Source organism: Hyperoodon ampullatus (genome assembly GCF_949752795.1).
Source record: "Hyperoodon ampullatus genome assembly, chromosome: 6".
NCBI lineage: Eukaryota > Metazoa > Chordata > Mammalia > Artiodactyla > Ziphiidae > Hyperoodon > Hyperoodon ampullatus.
Window position 1 is genome coordinate 44,594,504 of NC_136919.1, and position 18,579 is coordinate 44,613,082.

The 18,579-nt window shown below is 42.4% G+C and overlaps 1 protein-coding gene across 2 annotated transcripts in view; it reads left to right on the plus strand.

The window, feature by feature from the left end:
* Window positions 1–16,997: 16,997 nt before the first annotated feature.
* The window catches only part of UBQLN1 (ubiquilin 1), a gene marked incomplete at its 5' end in the record, with an annotated part of 42,096 nt that continues 40,514 nt past the window's right edge, over window positions 16,998–18,579 (plus strand). For both annotated transcript variants that reach the window (XM_079707034.1, XM_079707035.1), the window contains one exon: window positions 16,998–17,180. In XM_079707034.1, the coding sequence (XP_079563160.1) occupies window positions 16,998–17,180 (183 nt within the window). The remainder of the gene's footprint in view (window positions 17,181–18,579) is intronic.

Sequence of the window (18,579 nt, forward strand, 5' to 3'; positions counted from 1 at the left end):
CCCTGTCCCCTGCATTGGCAGGTGGATTCTTAACCACTGCACCACCAGAGAAGCCCTATATGCTTTTTTTAATACTGTCTTTCTTTTTTTTAAATTCACACATACTTCCAGATACTAGGAATAAATACTACACAGACACAAGGGCACGTCTCAGCATATTTGGAAGTTGAAAAACAATATTTGGGCTGAAAAGTCTTAGCTGTTTTTACCTCCACTGAATATTAAAGCAAGAAGTATATTGGTGGTTACCCGGCCCAGCCAATGCAAGACCCCTTCTGTAACATCTATGGTACCAGATTTTCATTTGGCTTCTACATGAACATTCATAAGTCAATTTTGGTCAATTGTAAGCACCTCTAATCATTAAAGACTCTTCTTTTAGAATGTACTGAATCCGCCTCCTTTTCATTTCCCCTCACTGGTCTTAATTCTGTTCTCAGGGACCACATGACTATTTAACATCTATTTGAAAACAACTACCATGTTCACAATGAAACTGTTTTCTCATCTAAGTGGAACTTTCCTACTACTTTTTCAAGGTAGTGCAGTAGAGTGGTTAAAAACACAGGCTTTAAAATCAGAACAGTTCTGGCTCATATCTTACATCCACCATTTACCAGCCATGTGACTTGACAAAAGATACCTAACCTCTTTAAGCCTCAATTTTCTTACCTGTAAAATAGGTGTAACAAAGCCCTCATAGAGTAAGCACTGAAAAACTAGCTATTTATACTCATCTGTCTTTCATGTAATTTATAGATCTTTCACTGAAATCACTTTCCTCTGGGTACACTCTGGTTGTCATTGTCCCTTTCAATAAGTAGCTCCCAGAACTTAATGTGGTCCTTTTAATGTGGTCTGAATTAAGTTCATAGTACAAAAAACTCTCTTGTTATAGACAATAAACCTCTTTTAATGCAGCCTAAGCTTAAATTATTTTTTGGCAGTGAGGCTACTTAAGTTTGTGGTCATCTGAAACTTACAGGTCTTTTTTCATTTGAACTACTATTAAGCCAGGTCTTCCTTGGATTGTGTTTGTTAGTTTTATATACCTAAGTGAAGGGTTTTTATACATGTATCTATCATACATTTTAAAACTTTCTTCAGCCTGTCATTGCAGAGATTTTTTTTTAATGATTCTGCCATCCACTATATTAGCTAGTCTCCTAAGTATTACCTTCTGTACATTTGATAAAGATGACTCATATCTTCCATGTTGACAAAAGTGTTGACCAGAATAGGACCAAGTACAAAGTCCTGTGGCATGCTGCTGGAAACTTTCTTTCAGGCTGACTTTTTTTTTTTTTTTAAAAAGGCATTATTTTGGTATAAATATTGAACCAGCTTTGAAGCTGCCTAACTTTCCTATTTTCCATCACACATTTCCCCCTTTTATTTACAGAGACATTGTATAAGGTTTTTGCCAAATATCTTGCTGAAATCAGGGTTACTATGCCTGATTATCAGCCCAGTAGAGCTATCAAAACCTATCAATAGGGGCTTCCCTGGTGGCGCAGTGGTTGAGAGTCCGCTTGCCGATGCAGGGGACACGGGTTCGTGCCCCGGTCCGGGAGGATCCCACATGCCGCGGAGCGGCTGGACCCGTGGGCCATGGCCGCTGAGCCTGCGCGTCTGGAGCCTGTGCTCCGCAACGGGAGAGGCCACAACAGTGGGAGGCCCGCGTACCGCAAAACAACAACAACAACAACAAAAAAAACCAAAATAAATTTAAAAAAAAAAACTATCAATAAAGTTACTCTGGCACAATATTCTCACCAAACCCATTCTGTCTTCTAGTGCACATTACTTAATTTTGTTTAATGTTAATGATTTAAAAATTTTTGGAGGGAAAAATGACAACCTTACAGAAAATCTATACGTACAAAAAACTTTCTTTTCCCCTGGTCATTTGAGAATAAGTTGCCAACCTGATAGTCCAGAATACTTTCTCTGTTTTGTAAAAACAAGGACAGTCTCTTACATAACTGCAATATAACCATCAAAATAAGGAAATTAACACTGTTACATTACAACAGCTCAATTCTTAGCCCCCATTCAAGTTTCTCAAACTGATGGAACAATGTCCTTTACAGCAAAAGCACCCAGCTCAGAACCACATGTTGCATTTGGTTGGCCTGTCTTCTTCTTTGTCTCCAGTGTGGAACAGTTTCAAAGGTTTTCCTTGATTTTCATAATTTTGACACATTTGAGGATTACAAGCCATTTATTTAATAAAATATCTCTCAGTTTGGTTTGTATATTTCCTCATGATTAGATTTAAATTATGCATTTTAGGCTGGAAAATCACAGAAGTGATGCTGTGTTCCTCTCATGGTATCCTATTAAGTGATGCATGATACAGGTCTGTCCCATTCCTGAGGTTGTTTGCTTTGATTGCTTGATTGATATGGTCTACAGTTTTCCCCAGTATAAAGTTACTCTTCTCCCCTCTGTAATTAATAATTTGTGTGTGTGTGTGCTTTAAATTATGTAAATGTACTAATCTTCATCAAATTTTCAATTTATTCATTCATTCACTTATATCTTATGGACTTGTGGCTTCCTATTCTATTCAATGAGTTGTAATCCATTATTTTGTTCTCAAATTGTCCCCAATTTGGTCATTGGGAGCCTCCTCAAGCTGACTTTTGTGTACTTTTGACACGTCCCATTGTTCTCTTAGCACGTTTTTTTGCTTTCTGGGACAAAAAAGATGTACTTTTCCTACTGCAGCCCTGTGAATCAGGTATTTTCCAGGGAACTCTGGGTCCTTTTTTAAGGGGGGAAAGAGCCAAGATCTGTGTGCTTGGTGTGCTTATTGCTCCTAGGCCTCTCAGTGGACAGAGTCAGGAATAGACACATGCACATACACACTCATGGATACACATCTTTCCATTTATAGTCATATCTATATTGAAAACTACGAGTTCAACAGATTCCAATCCCAACATTATAAAATTCATTCTAGTTTTCTCCTTACCACATTTGTAATTCCCTTCTCTGACAGGAAGAAACCTGGCTTCCATCATCCTTAATATATTTACAGTTGAATCTCATGATTTGGGGTAGTTTGCTCTATAATGTCACTGCAAACACTGAATCATTGCTCCTAGGGGAAATACAGAGTTAGGTCCCTGTGAGCCTCTCATTAACATTTTTATCAACTGATCAGTATATAACCTTGTTTTATGTGTTTCTGTTTAAGGACATTTTATTAATATATATTATTGATTCATTAACATTGAATTTATGGTTAACAGCAATATAACTCATGCTGGAACAAACCTCATTTAACACACGTATTTTCTCTGTAAGGCACATCACAGGGTTCTTGCCCTTAGGAGCACTAGACTGCACTTCAGCACTACGACTGGGGCCATTTTAAACAGTGAAATCACCAACAAAAAGCCCCAAATGTTACAAAACAAAAAAATTAGACTGTGGAAAGGACACTTGTTTATAATGTGGAAGCTGAAACAAAGGCAGTGTTACTTGTCTGACCTCAGCTGGGAATGTGTGCATCAAGTAACTCAAATTTTTTGCCACTCTGTGCATGTCTACAAATGATTGCGAAAGCATCGCAAGTACTGATTTTGAGGTTACAAATGAATTTTTGCAAGTAAGTGAATTTGCAAATAATGAGGATCTGTATTCATTTGATCAATTTCCCTGTTTATAACCAATCTCCCATGGGTGCTGCCATCTCCTCCACGTGGGAATGCCCTTGTTACCTTGCTCAGGCTATAATGCCTACCTACCACCTAGCCTCTTCTTCCCTATTCTCGCACTCACCTAATGATTTTAGGACTCTTTCAGGAAGAGAAAGAGGAAGGAGACTACTTCGTTTTGAAGGGTTTGAAAAGAATCTCTCCAAATTAATGAGATATTTCAGAGGTACAAAAGATTAGATAAAGATGCAACAAACATTTGTGTATCGATGTGCTTAAAGAATAAAACAATACAGATAAAACAAAGTCCTTTGTCTATGACATAGGAGCCTTGTGTCTTCTGTCCACATCCACAAAACTGTGGCAGACTAATCCATTAGCTTGCAAGTAGGGCAAGTAGAGGCTGATACTAGATCAGCCTCAGGTTTACCCCACTGTAACAACTAGTACTAAGTTTTGCCGTCTTTCAGACAACAGTGACAGAGACATGCATTACATTGAACATAGAGGGAAATTTGCAACTGCTATGGCAGAAACCAGGCAAATTTTTAGAACTCTGGCTGGTTGGCTAGGGAGTGGGTATACAATGCTTGTTAAGAATGGCAACAGTTAAACTGTTCTTTAGCTCATCCCTTCCTTGAAGTCTATCATGCTAATCTTAGATCTATCCAGAGATGACAGTAAAGGTTTTTTTTGTTTTTGTTTTTTTTTTAACAGCACATCCAAACTGCTAAAAGAAGCTTTGGCCCTCTCAGAGAGATTTTCCTCAGGCAAACTAATTCCTGTGGGAAACCATAAATGAGGCATTTAGATTAAGGTTCTTACTTCCCCAGATTGGTTTACAATGCTGATGAAGTAACCCAATGAAGACTGAGAAACAGACCCAAAGAAATATAGATAACTTCTTGCAATCAGCCCTGATATCATGGAGAACTCCCCCTAGCACTTACATTTAATTTAAGATATCTTATTTTGATAATGGGGCAACAGATGGCTCAGATTAAGGTGGACTCCTCCAAGAAGATTGTCAGCTGAAGGACACAAACTCTTGCCATAGCTGGAAAACGTGGCTGCAGCTGCCACAGAGCCTAAGGCTGGAATAATGTGGGCAAATAATAACTTTGGGTGGACTGAAACATTGGAATTTTGTTTGGTTAAGCTGAGGTCAGCCACTGCACTGCTTAAAACAAAGTCAATGCACCTTGTTTTCCACAAACGGTCACTCTCTCCTTCCATGCCTCTTACTCCCTCCCTTCTCCTCTACCCCAGTCTCAGCTACTTTAAGGAAAAGATGATTAGGGGAGGGGCCGAGATTTCTATGTCAACATGGGGCACTGGAGGTCTATGCACCTGGCAAGTATGCTGGGAAACTTCGGTGAGGGGAAGAAGTTGAACTTGTATGGCTCTGCTGGATACAGGTGCCCAAGTCACCATTCTACCAGACCCACAGGGGAACTGGCTCCTGGATTCAGCTTAATGGGGTTCAGGCAGGGTTCACCTAGGGAAGGAGAGCTGACATGACCTTGTGGGTGGGGCCCTCCAAGCCAATTCAACGTACTGTTGCTGTTACTTTTACATCTAAATGTACAGTAGGAATCAATGCGTTATATACTTGTGTTTCCTCATACCATAAATGCCAGAGGAGATTCCCCTGATTGGGAAGAGCTGCACGTAGAGAAATGTTAGTACTTTTTTTTTTTTTAAAGTAAGAAAACAATTTTATTTACAATAGCGTCAAAAAGCATAAAATACTTAGGAATAAATTTAATCAAGGAGGCGAAAGACATACACTGAAAACTACACAATGTTGTTGAAGGAAATTAAAGAAGACACAAACGGAAAGACATCTTGTGTTCACAAATTGGAAGACTCAATATTGTCAAGATGTCAACACCACCGAAAGCAATCCACAGATTCAACGCAACCCCCACCAAAAGTCCAGGGACACATTTTGCAGAAATAGAAAAATTTATCCCACAATGTATTAGGGAATTTCAAAGAACCCCGAATACCCAAAACAATCCTGAAAAAGAAAAGCAAAGTTGGAGGTCTCGCACTTCCTGAGAAATGTTAATACTTTTGAGGCTCCACAATTTCAGCTACAACTCTACAGGACTGATGATTTTGCCCACTGGAGCCTCTGACAATGGCAACCTCCATTTGTAGGTGCTCCTGGGGTTTTCACTCATAGCTTTCCTAACAAACAGGGCTGCCACATATACCCCTTTTAAAAAGCAGCTATTAGCTTGCTACTGAGCTCTGGTTGAAACTGAACGCCTGACTGATAAAGGCTTTGCAACTCAGCCTAATGCTCCCATTTTGGGGTGGGTCAACTTGGACTGAAAGACACCAAGGTGAGAAGGGATCAGTAAGGTTCGCTTATCAATGGAAATATGTTCAAGAATACCACTGTTCTGGCCCCAGTGGCATCTTGGTTTTATATGAAAAAGTGGTAGTTATCCCCCAGGAGAAAAGTTATCCTTCACCTTCTCCTCCCTCTGGCTTTTCTGCTTAAAGCAAAGCCACTGGCTCAATGGGATCCTCAATTCACAGTTTCCCCTAAATGCCTGGGTCTGATTCACTGATGGTTTGGCTACACCGAGACCTGATAGGAGTTCTTGGACCTGTTGCAGCCGTTCAATCCCAGTGTTAACATGTAGAACCTAAAGTGGACAGTGGGCAGAATTCAAGGCCACTCTCTTATCTCTTACCAACAGTCCTCTTGATGAACCTTGTTATATTTGTACTGACTCTTAGGCTGTTGCCAATGGCCTAGCTCTTTGGTCTGTACTTTGAAAACTACAGACTGGCAGATTAAAAACACTCATCTTCTATGGAGATGTGAACTGTGGAAACAAACCACAGCTGCTGATCCAACCACTTGGGTCTCTCATAGATATCTATGGTGGAGCCATTCTGATGGGACTAACTGGAGTCAAGCTGCTGACAGAGCTTTGCACTGCCTTTATTGCCACTACTGCTGCCTGTGTCCATCATTGTACTGGACATGATCCACACCCATCAGAGTAGGAGTCTATGTTTCTGATGCAAAGGCTACCACTGCATGTCAGGCCTGGACTGCTGACGAAAGGTGACGCATTTGTCTCACAGAGAATAAGGCCACGTTGCATGAGTGTGGCCCCCACCCACTCCTGGCATTTTGAATACATTGGACTTTAGACCCTTGTCTCAGGGCTACTGGTGGTACCTCACTGCTCTTGACCTTTCTCAGCTTGGGTGTTATTGGTCTAGTCCAATCAACTGACTATAACCACACCATTGTGGCCCTTGAAACTAATGTGTCATGTTTCTGGCTTTCTGGACCATTTACAGTCTGACAATGGTATACTTTTTATTGCAAAAGCCACTCAACAGTGGGCTACTGGCCAAGGTACTTAGAGGACTTTCCATGCTCTCTATTATCCACAGACATCTGGTATAGTTGAGTGTTGGAACAGTCACCTCAAAAATCGACTCAAAAAGATCTCTTACTCTATATCCCTCATCCCCTCCTAGTTCACATGCTTCAGTACTAGGTATTTTGGTCACTGAATGGGGCTGTCTCCAGATAGGGATCATCTCTTCTTGCCCACTTCCTAGGTAATGATAAGGACAAAAGGGGTGGGGTAGGGGTGTATAAACCTACTTTGAAAATCCAGAATTCTACCCTGGGCATGACACTTCTTTCTTTCCCCTACTGACAACTGCAGGTTGGCCTGGTTGGTACACCCTCTTGGTGGCAGCCCAGCCAAATGGAGCCTATGGGATTTAAACATAAATCTGTTTCAGCTACTTGAATTCTATTGTTGGATGGATATGGTCCTAGCTTATAAGGATAATGACTACATAGTTGAATATCTTGCTCCTTGAGTCCCCCTAACGTGTTCCATAAGGGCCAAAATGGGAGACATAATGGGTCCCTATATATTTTATAAAAATGTTTTTATGCCTTTTGCACCTACCTTTCTGGATAAAAGGTCTGGGTGTGAGTAGGGGGTGACTGGGAGAAGGTTAAGTTATCGTTACTGGAATGGGACACACTGATTTTTGGTGGGGTAGGTAAACAATCCCAGCACTAGGAGAAGGAACATCTTGGACCTTGGGAGGCACAGGAAAAGGAGAGACATATAAAGATCTTCCATCTTTCAGAGCTATCCCTGGGTCTTTCCTCATGAAGAAAAACACTTAGGTGAGGCTCTCCTAAACTAGCAAACACTAAATTTAACTCACTGCTGGGTCTGCCACAGCTCACAGGATAGCTCTGACCACAATTGCCATTCTCCTTAACCTTAGTAAGAAGCCAATTGAAAATGACAGGGAATGGCCTGGCCCCTGCACCTCCCATGCAAAACATGTGTCAGTACCTCTGGATATCTTTCCCACTCCCATTCCTGTAGCCTTCACTAGTCACTCTGTGGGGAGGATGAATGCCACCTGGTGGGCAGCAAGGATAAACAGGACAGTTTGGACTGCCTGCCTATAGGCAGTCCCTCCATAAACAAGGACTAGACTCAATTATTCAAACTGAACTAGGAACCCTAAGGCCTACCAACCAGCTGCTGACCACATTTAGGGGGGTCCCAATAATTCTAAACATTTTCTTTCCAGGGACACCATGTGCACCCCCAGGACTGTACGTCTTATGTGGAAGTTGGGCATTAACTTGCCTCCTCTTAAAAACACAGTGGCTTGTGCTTTAGGGGAGGTCATATGAGACCTTTAAAAAACACCGTCAGTAGATCACAGAGCCCTCATAGTACTGGGAGGACTATATGAAATGAAGCTGCTCTTGATAACTTGGGGGAGTTTCTCAGAGGGATTACTTACTTACTTGCTATCTATATGCAACCAGTGGGCAGTTATTCCTACAATGAGAACCACTGAATTAGAAGAGGTAGGACAAAATTTGTCCTGACTTCAGCTGAAGGTGGATGACATTACATTGGCTCTAGAAGGCATTCAAGCCAGCCTCAGTTCACTGCTCAGAGCTGTTATGATTGATATAATTGCCCTAGATTTCTTCCTTGCAGGCCATGGCAAAATACGTGCAATTGCTAAGACATCCTGCTGTAACTAGATTAATGCTTTGGGCCAAGGGGAAAAGTCAATACAGAAACAATACCTAGGAAGCAGCCAAAGTAGACTCTGATGGTTTATGGGATTTGTTCAGCTGACTTGGTCTGAACCCCTGGGGAGCACAGTAATTAATACTGCAGGTTGGCCTCATCCTGCTATTTGGAGTCTATTGATGGTACCCTTATTAAATGTTATACGAAACAAATTTAATTGATTTGGTCCCAGCCTCTGATGGTCAGATTAATCAGAATGACAAACAGAGTGGCATACTGACGGGAAAGTTTGCCAGAAGCCAAGAAACTGTAGAAACAAGGAGTGGATATTATTGAGAGAAAATTCTTTATGAGTCTCTCATAATTCTGCACATCTTATAAATACAGGCACTGACTGTCTCTGGTGGGCGGGATAATGGCTCCCCAAAGATGTCCATATCCTCATCCCCAGAAACTATGAATCTGTCACCTTACATGCCAAAGGGACTCTGCAGATGTTATTAAGGATCCTAAAATGGAGAGATTATCCTGGATTATCTGGGAGGGCCCAACATCATCTCTGTGAGGTCTTTATAAGAGAAAGAGGGAGGCAGGAAAGTCAGAGGAAATCGACAATGAAGCAGATGTTCAAGTGATCTGGCCACAAGCCAAGGAATGAGGACAGTCTTTAGAAGCTGGAAAAAGCAAGGAATGGATTCTCCCCTAGAGTCTCCAGAAAGAACACAGCCTTTCATTTTTAGCCCTTTAAGATCCATTTTGGATTTCTGACCTCCAGAGTTGTAAGAAAAATCTGTGCTGATTTAAGCGACTAAATTTATGGTTGTTATAGCAGCAATAGGAAATTAACACACTGCCTTTGTCCTGGACCATTTTTTCAAGGATATTTGTACAGTGGTTTTTGAAAACATAATATCTCCCTCCAGAGCAAAGGGCTGGAGGCTTACTGCACATTTAAAAGACATGGGCTCAGGACTTCCCTGGTGGCGCAGTGGTTAAGAATCCACCTGCCAATGCAGGGGACAAGGGTTCGAGCCCTGGTCCAGGAAGATCCCACATGTTGCGGAGCAACTAAGCCCATGCACCACAACTACTGAGCCTGCACACCACAACTACTGAAGCTGGTGTGCCTAAAGCCCGCACTCTGCAACAAGAGAGGCCACCACAATGAGAAGCCCACGCACCGCAACGAAGAGTAGCCCCCACTTGTCGCAACTGGAGAAAGCTTGTGCACAGCAAATAAGACCTAACGCAGCCAAAAATAAATAAATGAAATAAACTTATTTAAAAATAAATAAATAAAAGACATGGGCTCCCCACGCTCTTATAACGCAACCCATTGCATGTACAAGTGTCACCTGGCCCCCTTTGCATCATTCTGCAGAAGTTAGGGATTGGGGAACCAGTGCAAGAAGATGCTGATTCACTGCCCACTGCTACTGCTGTAACAAAGCCCTTTGTTTCTAACGTAAGAGTCATGTGCCTTCTGCCAGTATTCCATGAAACTGTTAGCTTATAAAGGAAAAAATCTCAAACCCTTCACAATTCTTGTTAGATTATAGAACAACTCAGATAAGCTATGATGTTGTCTTCACCTTTCAACTCATTTGAGAACCAAGATTTTAAGAATTATTTGGATGAAATGAAAAGACTGGATGACTAAATTTTTTTAACACTTGTCATCTTCAAGTTGCCTTTTTTTTTTTTTTTGACTGCACTGTGCAGCTTGTGGGATCTTAGTTCCGCAACCAGGGATTGAACCCAGGCCCTCAGCATTGACAGTGTGGAGTCCTAACCACTGGACTGCCAGGGAATTCCCTTTAAGTTGCCTTCTTGAGTGCTACAAAACTCCCCAGCATCTGGAAGCATTCTTTTTTTTTTCCAGAAGCATTATTATTCTCTGAATTTCCTAGATGATTTGCTTCATAGATTTTGTACCCTTTAACTTACTTCTCTCTGCCTTCAGAGAATAACTAAAATTTCTCCATGGCTCATTTGGTTAGTTTATACAACAAGGTGGCAGACTCTTCATATAAGGTAACCTCCTAAGGTCAGGAAACACATTCCAAACACATGTGTTCGAATAAATCTGTCCTCTGAAAAGAAATCATAAGGCTTGGAGTTTTACGCAGAATAAAACCAAGCTTGAGTCTAATTACAAAAATATTTATCCCTGTATTTGTATGTTTCCAGGAGAACCAGTCTTACTACTTCTGTAAGATATTCAAGGCTTGCCCTAGGAACTGTGTCTCAGGTTATCAGTATTATCCTATTTATAAGAGAAGTCAAAAGAGAATAGTCTATGAATATTTTGAGGCATTTTCATAAGGCCTGAATAAATTCAGACTCCTAATAAGAGATGAGTAGGTGAAATGTAATAACATTAAAAGCAAGTTTATAATGGAATCCTGGCAATACTTACCAATATTGGAGAAAATCCAAAGTAAGGTTTATCATGAGTAATATAATCAATTCAGAATTAAAGAGACTGTAGTGAAATATGATTTTTTGATATTTGATAACATTTGCTATTCTACTTTGTGACAGAGGAATAGGAAAAATGTAGATAGTAGGGATGATCCCACCAGCTCTCTGTACAGCTTGGTGCCCAAGGGACATTTGGCAATGTCTAGAAACAGTTTTGATTGTCAAAATAGTGGTGGGGTGGTAGTACTACTGGCATCTACTGAGTAAAGGTCAGGGATGCTGCTAAACATCTTACAATGCACAAGACCACACCCCACCCCCCGCAAACAAAGAATGATCTGGTCTCAAATGTCAGTAGTGTCAAGGTTGAGAAACCCTGCTGTGTAGGAACGATAAAAAACAGTGAGACTGGTGATGGAATAGTGCTGTATCCTGGCACCTAGTTATGGTTACATGCATCTATACATAGGATAAAATTGCATAGAACCACATACACACATGCACAAATCAATGAAGATTTAAAAATATGGTGAAAACTGAATATGGTCTGTAGTCCAGTTAACATATCAATTTCCTAGTTTGATATTATGCAGCAAAAATTTAAGATGTCACCATTGGGGGAAGCTGGGTGAAGGGTACAAGGACTCTTTGTAGTACTATTTTTGCTACTTCCGTCTCAGTTTATAATTATTTCAAAATAAAAATTAAAAAGAAATGGTGAGGGGGCTTCCCTGGTGGTGCAGTGGTTGAGAATCTGCCTGCCAATGCAGGGGACATGGGTTCGAGCCCTGGTCTGGGAAGATCCCACATGCCACGGAGCGACTGGGCCCGTGAGCCACAACTACTGAGCCTGCACGGCTGGAACCTGTACTCCGCAACAAGAGAGGCTGCGATAGTGAGAGGTCCGTGCACCGCAATGAAGAGCGGCCCCCGCTCGCCGCAACTAGAGAAAGCCCTCGCACAGCAACGAAGACCCAACACAGCCATAAATAGATAGACAGATATATAGATAGATAGATAGATAGAAATGGTGAGGGACTTCCCTGGTGGTCCAGTGGGTAAGACTCCATGCTCCCAATGCAGGGGGCAGAGGTTTGATCCCTGGTCAGGGAACTAGATCCTGTATGTCGCAACTAAGAGTCCTCATGCTGCAACTAAGAGTCCGCATGCCACAACTAAGAAGCCCGCATGCCGCAACTATGAGCCTGCATGCCACAACTAAAAAAAAAAAGAGATCCGCATGCTGCAATAAAGATTCCGTGTGCTACAACTAAGACCCAGCACAGCCAAAATAAATAAATTAATTAAAAAAAAAAAAGAAATGGTGAGACTGGAGCAAAATAAGAACCACAGGTGTGTTCTTCAGAGAGGTTTCTCTTCCCTTGTGCCTCTGCTGGCCCCCTCGTTGCTTCTGTATGTTATACAGTGGCTGGCACAGTTGTGAGATCCTACTTAGCAGCTTGTATTCAAAGCTTGTGGTGGCTGTAGATGTATTTGTACATTCTACCCAGTGGCCTAAAGTTTTAGTTGACAAATTAATAAACAACCATCCTCATCACCTCTTCCACAGTCCTAAGGCTCAGAAACTTACCGAACATTTTACCCTGTTCCCTTTGATTTGGAAGTAGCCCTAGAGATATTTGTGGACTGTTCCTAGGCTGTGGACCACAGTTTAAGATCAGTGTCCTAGCAGAGTTTCTATTTCTCACCACTGCATCTTTCTCATGAAGTTGCCCCTTTCAACACACTTAACCAAATCATATCCATTCCTCAAGGTCTGGCTCGAATCATTTCCTTTAAAATCCTTCTCTGACTCTCTCTCCTTCCCTGGCACCAAGCAGGCAGTGAATAATGTTTCCTTCCTCTGAAACTACTGCAAAGCAAATAAGGCTCAGGTTATATATGGTATGTATTATCTATCTATCATCTACCTATCTATCACTGCACTATAAACCTTGGGGGAGACAAAGGAGTATAAAATATGATTTACTGATCTAAATGAATTTCTTCTCTAGTGGTAAAAATGACAGTTCGACAATTCATGTTAGCAGTAAATGCTCTCATGCCAAGAAATTAGCTTAGGCATTGTGTGGTACTAATGATGATTAAGACTTGATCCCTGTATTCAAGGACCTTGTCTAATAAAAGAAATATGCACATAATTAAGTGTAACACAAGGCGGAATGTGATAAGTGACAGCAGAAAGGTAATAAAGTCATATGGGAATATATTTAGAGAATATGTCTGATCAAAAAATGTAATCAGGGAAAAATTGTTAGGGAACATCACATTTCAGGTAAGTCTTGAAGGATGGGTAAAACAAGTCAAAATGAGAGGGAAGAATTTCTACTTGCAGTGAAAATGTTGTGTTGAAACCTACAGGCAGGAAAGCATGAGGCAAGCTTGGAATGCTTAGTGGACTCACTTGGTTGAGGGTAAGATATGAATGAGGAGCAAGGTTTTTTGGTCACAGAGGGCCCTGGATGCCATGCCACAAGTTTAGATATTATTCTGAAAGTTTGGTGAGAGTTAATGACAATTTTCTGGGTGTCATAATGGAAGCTTAGTTCTGGAAGGATAACATATGGCACCAATAGAAAATAGTTTTGAGGATGGTAACTTTAGACTGAGGCAAAGGAATCTGTAGGTTACTGTTGCAATCTAGGCCAGAATTAATGAGGGTGTGAACTAGACTGGTAGCAGGAGAAATAGTTTTAGATAACAGAAGGTATGTTACAAGTGATGAATTGTCAGGTGAAGTGTACAAATAATTATGATGGTCAGAGGAAAAAATTATTCTGCTTGGGTGTTTTCTAAGAGAGAAAGCAGCAATAATGGGCACAAACTCGGGGGGTGTAGTGACTTGAAGGAATGAGCATAGGTGAGAAAACTACAGTGTACATGTGCTTCTAGAGATGAGAGTAAATATGTTTGACTGCAGCAGATTGTATCTATAAAGTAATGGGAGTGAAGCTCGAAAGACCAGGAGTTAGTTGTAGAAGGCCTTGCATCTAGTTAAGAAGCTTGGGCTTCAGTTTTGAGACAATGGGAGTTTACGATGGATCTCAAGTAGGGGAGTAACATGATGAAGGCGTGTTATTTACACCACTTATTTGACATAACATATGTACCACCTTGTGTTATTATGTAAGTTTAATCCTGGACACAGGATTAAAGTTTGCTCAATAAATTCTTGTTGATTGACTGAATCGATTGACTCATTTTGTCAAGGAAGAATTCTTCTGCCATGTGAATAATAATCTCATTAATATACTTGAATTTTGAATATTGAGACTTATAAAAAGGGACCTATCCAGTTAGATCTGGCTCATATTGGCTTGTGAAAACTGAATGATAAATTTCAGGAATTTTGTGAGCAAGGACCACAAGTTGGTAGCTTGAGATTGGCCATTTTGCAAGTATTTACATCAAGGAGATTGGGAAATGCTAAAAAAGCAAAGCTTGTTTTCTGGAGAGTTGGTTATTAAACATATATCACCACGGCACTGCTTATCTCCACCTCCCTCCATTCTTCTACCCCCCACCAAGGTATTTGAGGGCGGAGACTGAATCTTATTTGTCTCTGTATCCTCAACACAGTATTTGGACATTAACGTGCTCAATTAATGTTTATAGAATGAATGAAATATGCTCTTGTAATGTTTTTTTGTTTATTTAATAAACAAAAATCATTCAAAAGAAATTCAAATAGAAAACTAGACCTTGCGGGCCAAATTAGATCCTATGCCTGTTTTTGTAAGTAGTTTTACTTGGACACGGCTAGGCTTAGTCATGTATGTATTGTCTATGGTTGCTTTGTGCTCCAAGGACAGAGCTGAGTATTTGAGATAGGAAATGTATGGCCCACAAAGCCCAACATATCTACTATCTAGTCCTCTCTGAAAGTTTGCTGATCCCTGATCTAGACCCACACGTCCAACAGTTTCTTAAAAGGTAGGATGGTTTCTAAAAAGGGCCATAATGAATTACTATACTGTATATTCTTATAGATAAATTATATTACTTCATAAATTGTGCATAGACATCAGAATTTTGTAGAAATTAATGTAGACACAGATAATTATAGAGCAATTTCATAAGCGTAGGGTTAGATATAAATGGTTTTCCAGTGGTGGAACTTTCTACCTTGAGAAGTAATGATTATCTCACATGTAAACATAAGCAAATAGTCATCCTTTAGCAGAAAGCCTTGTGTAATTTGTTCATGTTATTGAACAATGCTGCCAGAAACATAGCTGATCTGAAATGATGTCTATATTGCAATTTATACTTTAAGAACTTCTCTTAGACCCAGATTCCAAAATGGCTCTGCTAAAAAGTGGTCTTCATGCAAGAGTATTTATAGCCAGAACACAGTTGTACGGTTTAAGAACAGAAATACACAGTGTATCTTTGCATATTTGGGTCACGGTGTGGTGTCAAGAGTTTACATTTGCAATACTGGTTAATAAAGTTCAGGTCCAGTGCTGTACATTCCTTGCAAGTCATCTTTAAAGGCAAATGACGAGGTCATTTAAAATTTATAATTCTCTACGGGAAAATTAACTTCCTGTTTCTTATTTGTACCCATACTACATCGATAATAATTTTTGAACAACTACCTTTAATGCCACCTAAAGTCTGAAATGGAGCAGTAACTTAATTTGATAGAATATAAAATGAACACCTCAGCTACATTAAACTGTCCCAGTTGGGTGGGCACTCCTTGGGTACACTGTTTCTGCCCCAAACATCCTGGGGGACCGTATTCACAGAGAATTCAGGGGTGGGCTAGCAGGGCTGTCAGCGCGGGAGCGGAGGCCACTGTCAACACAGGTGGCCTGATCACCTGACCAAACCGGGCTGACCCGAGGGTGGGAAGCTCTGGTCGTGGAGCAATGACTCCGCGGAATTGCGCAGGGTAGCTACAGGCGCGTACACCATTTTCCCTTCGTTATGATGAGGATTTTTTTTTCCTCCATTAACCTTTCACCTCCGGCGCATCGGACTGTAAGAGCAAGCGTTTAAAATTTTTCAAGTATGCAAAACTTAAGCACATTTAAAAATGAACCACATGAAAAAAAATGAACCACAAAAAACCTCGCGGGCATTTGTTTCAGACCCTCCTCCCAGTGGGGTATGCGAAGCCAGAACAGGCGCGGAGTGAGGGCGCACCGTAACCGTGGGGTGTGAGATGACTGGGTGGAAGAAACTACCTAGCCCGCCAGCGCGCAGGCGCATTTCCGACCGCAGCGCCCAGTGGTCGAGCCCCCTTTCCAGTAATTTCGCTAGCCGTGACGTCATCCCCGTGCGCCCTTACGGTGCCTCCCAGAAGCCGCAAATTCATTTTTTGGTAAAGGGGTAAAAAGGAATGAACTGACCTCTTCCGCCCCGCTTTGTTTTCAGTCCTTCTCTCTGAACGCGCCTACGCTTTGAGCAATGGAGCGGGAGAGGGAAAGAAAAGCGGCCAGAGCTCCAAGCGGCAGCAGCCAGGCATGACTCGGCGACGTCGCCAGCCACGTTACCCGGCGTGCCCCGCGCAGCGCCGGCGGAGGGACGTGGGGGGAGGGGCGGGGAGGAGGAAGCGGCGACCGAGTGGCGTCTGAGCACAGGGCGGCTGCTGAGCACAGGGCGGCTGCTGAGCGCCCGACCCGGGCCTGCGCCGGAGCCCACGCCAAGCTTCGCTGCCCCTCGCCCGCTAGGCCGGCCTTGCGCCCGCTGTCACTGAGGCGACGTGCCCCACGTTCTTCGCTGCTCGGGCTGGCCGGCTCTGGCGTCCCCTGGCTCCCCCTCGCTCGCCCGCTCCCTCCTGCGCGCCTGAGTCACCGCCGCCGCCATGGCCGAGAATGGTGAAAGCGGCGGCCCTCCGAGCTCCCAGGACAGCGCCGCCACTGCCGAAGGTGCCGGCGCCCCCGCCGCCGCTGCTGTCTCCGCGGAACCCAAGATCATGAAAGTCACCGTGAAGACCCCGAAGGAGAAGGAGGAGTTTGCAGTGCCTGAGAATAGCTCCGTCCAGCAGGTGAGGGCCGCCCGAGGCTCGGGGCGGGGTGGGGATGGCGGCAGGACCTCCTCCCGCGGAGGGAGAAGATTTTGCAAGGGCCTGGGAGGAGGGGGTCGTCCCCGGAGGTGCCCTCGGCTTTTCTCCCGGGCCTCCTCCCAAGTTAGATCACACCCAGGTTCGTGGGTTTGCACCTGGGGACACCGCAGAGGTTTGTGGCGGGGCCTCGCGGCCTGTTTGCGGGAGGTGCCGACGCCGCTTCCCTCAGCGCCTTCCTCCTGCTCGGGCGTCCGCAGACCCCCAGCCGCCTCCCCCAGCTCCCCGCCCCCAGCCGCCTCCCTCCGGCTCCTCACAAAGGAAAGGGACCCGCCGCCTGGCTCCAGGCGGGGTGGAGGCTGGGCGAGGGTTTGCCTTAGCCTAGTCCGCGGTTTTGTCTCATGAAGGGAAAAAAAAGAGGGGGTGATCATTGTTTTACCTGCCTGCGGGTTAAGGTGGATTTTGGGGGGTGAGGATCACGTGTACATTTAGTTCTGCTGAAATCTTTCCCACCTTCCAGTCTTTAAAGAAAACATTAGCTATGATGTAGAAATTGCTTTCAGCCGCATCTTAATAGTACAAGGCTTAAGGAGAAAGGTGGATGACTTTCAGTGACGACTTGCTGGATTTCTTTTTAAAGTATATTTGTTATCCCTTAGTTGCTAATCGTTGGGGAGGATTTTGTTTCATTTTAGAGGGATAGCAATGTTCTTCAGATACTAGCGCTTGCAATTGGATAAAAGAGAACGAAATTGGAGTTACTGGAGAAAAATAAAAAATAATTTACGGCTTAAAATCTGTTCAGGAATACAAATTTTGTAGTTAATAATCTTGAGGAATTTAACAAATCGTTTTAGTTTGTTATTGAATATACGTCCCAGGATATTGCCCTAATTACTGAATTGATTTCAGGCAATGTGAACAGTTTATGAAGAAGCAAAAATTCCTGAAATGTACCTACAGATTTCCCTAGGAATAATAAATGATTGGGGTATTTTTTTATGTAATTCTGAAAGGTGGTGTGTAGTGAGAAACTTTGACCACCTATTGAATCACTTCTTTTGGTCTTTCAATTCTCCTATAAAAATTTTCCTTAACATTTTAATATTTTGCGACATACAGGAGAATTGAAATAATCGTGCAGTGAACACCCATGTGTCCATCACCTAAGTTAGCGTTTTGCTTTATTTGCTGTATGGCACAATTAATCATTTATCAGTCAATTTTTTGGGTGCATTTCAAAGTAAGTTGCAAGTATTAGTACATGTTACCCTTAAAAAGCACTTTAAGCAATGTGCATATCATTAACCTGAGTTCAGTTTTTAACTTAAAATTTTATTTACGTAAGTTTGACTTGCAGTGAAATGCGCACGGTTGCCATTCC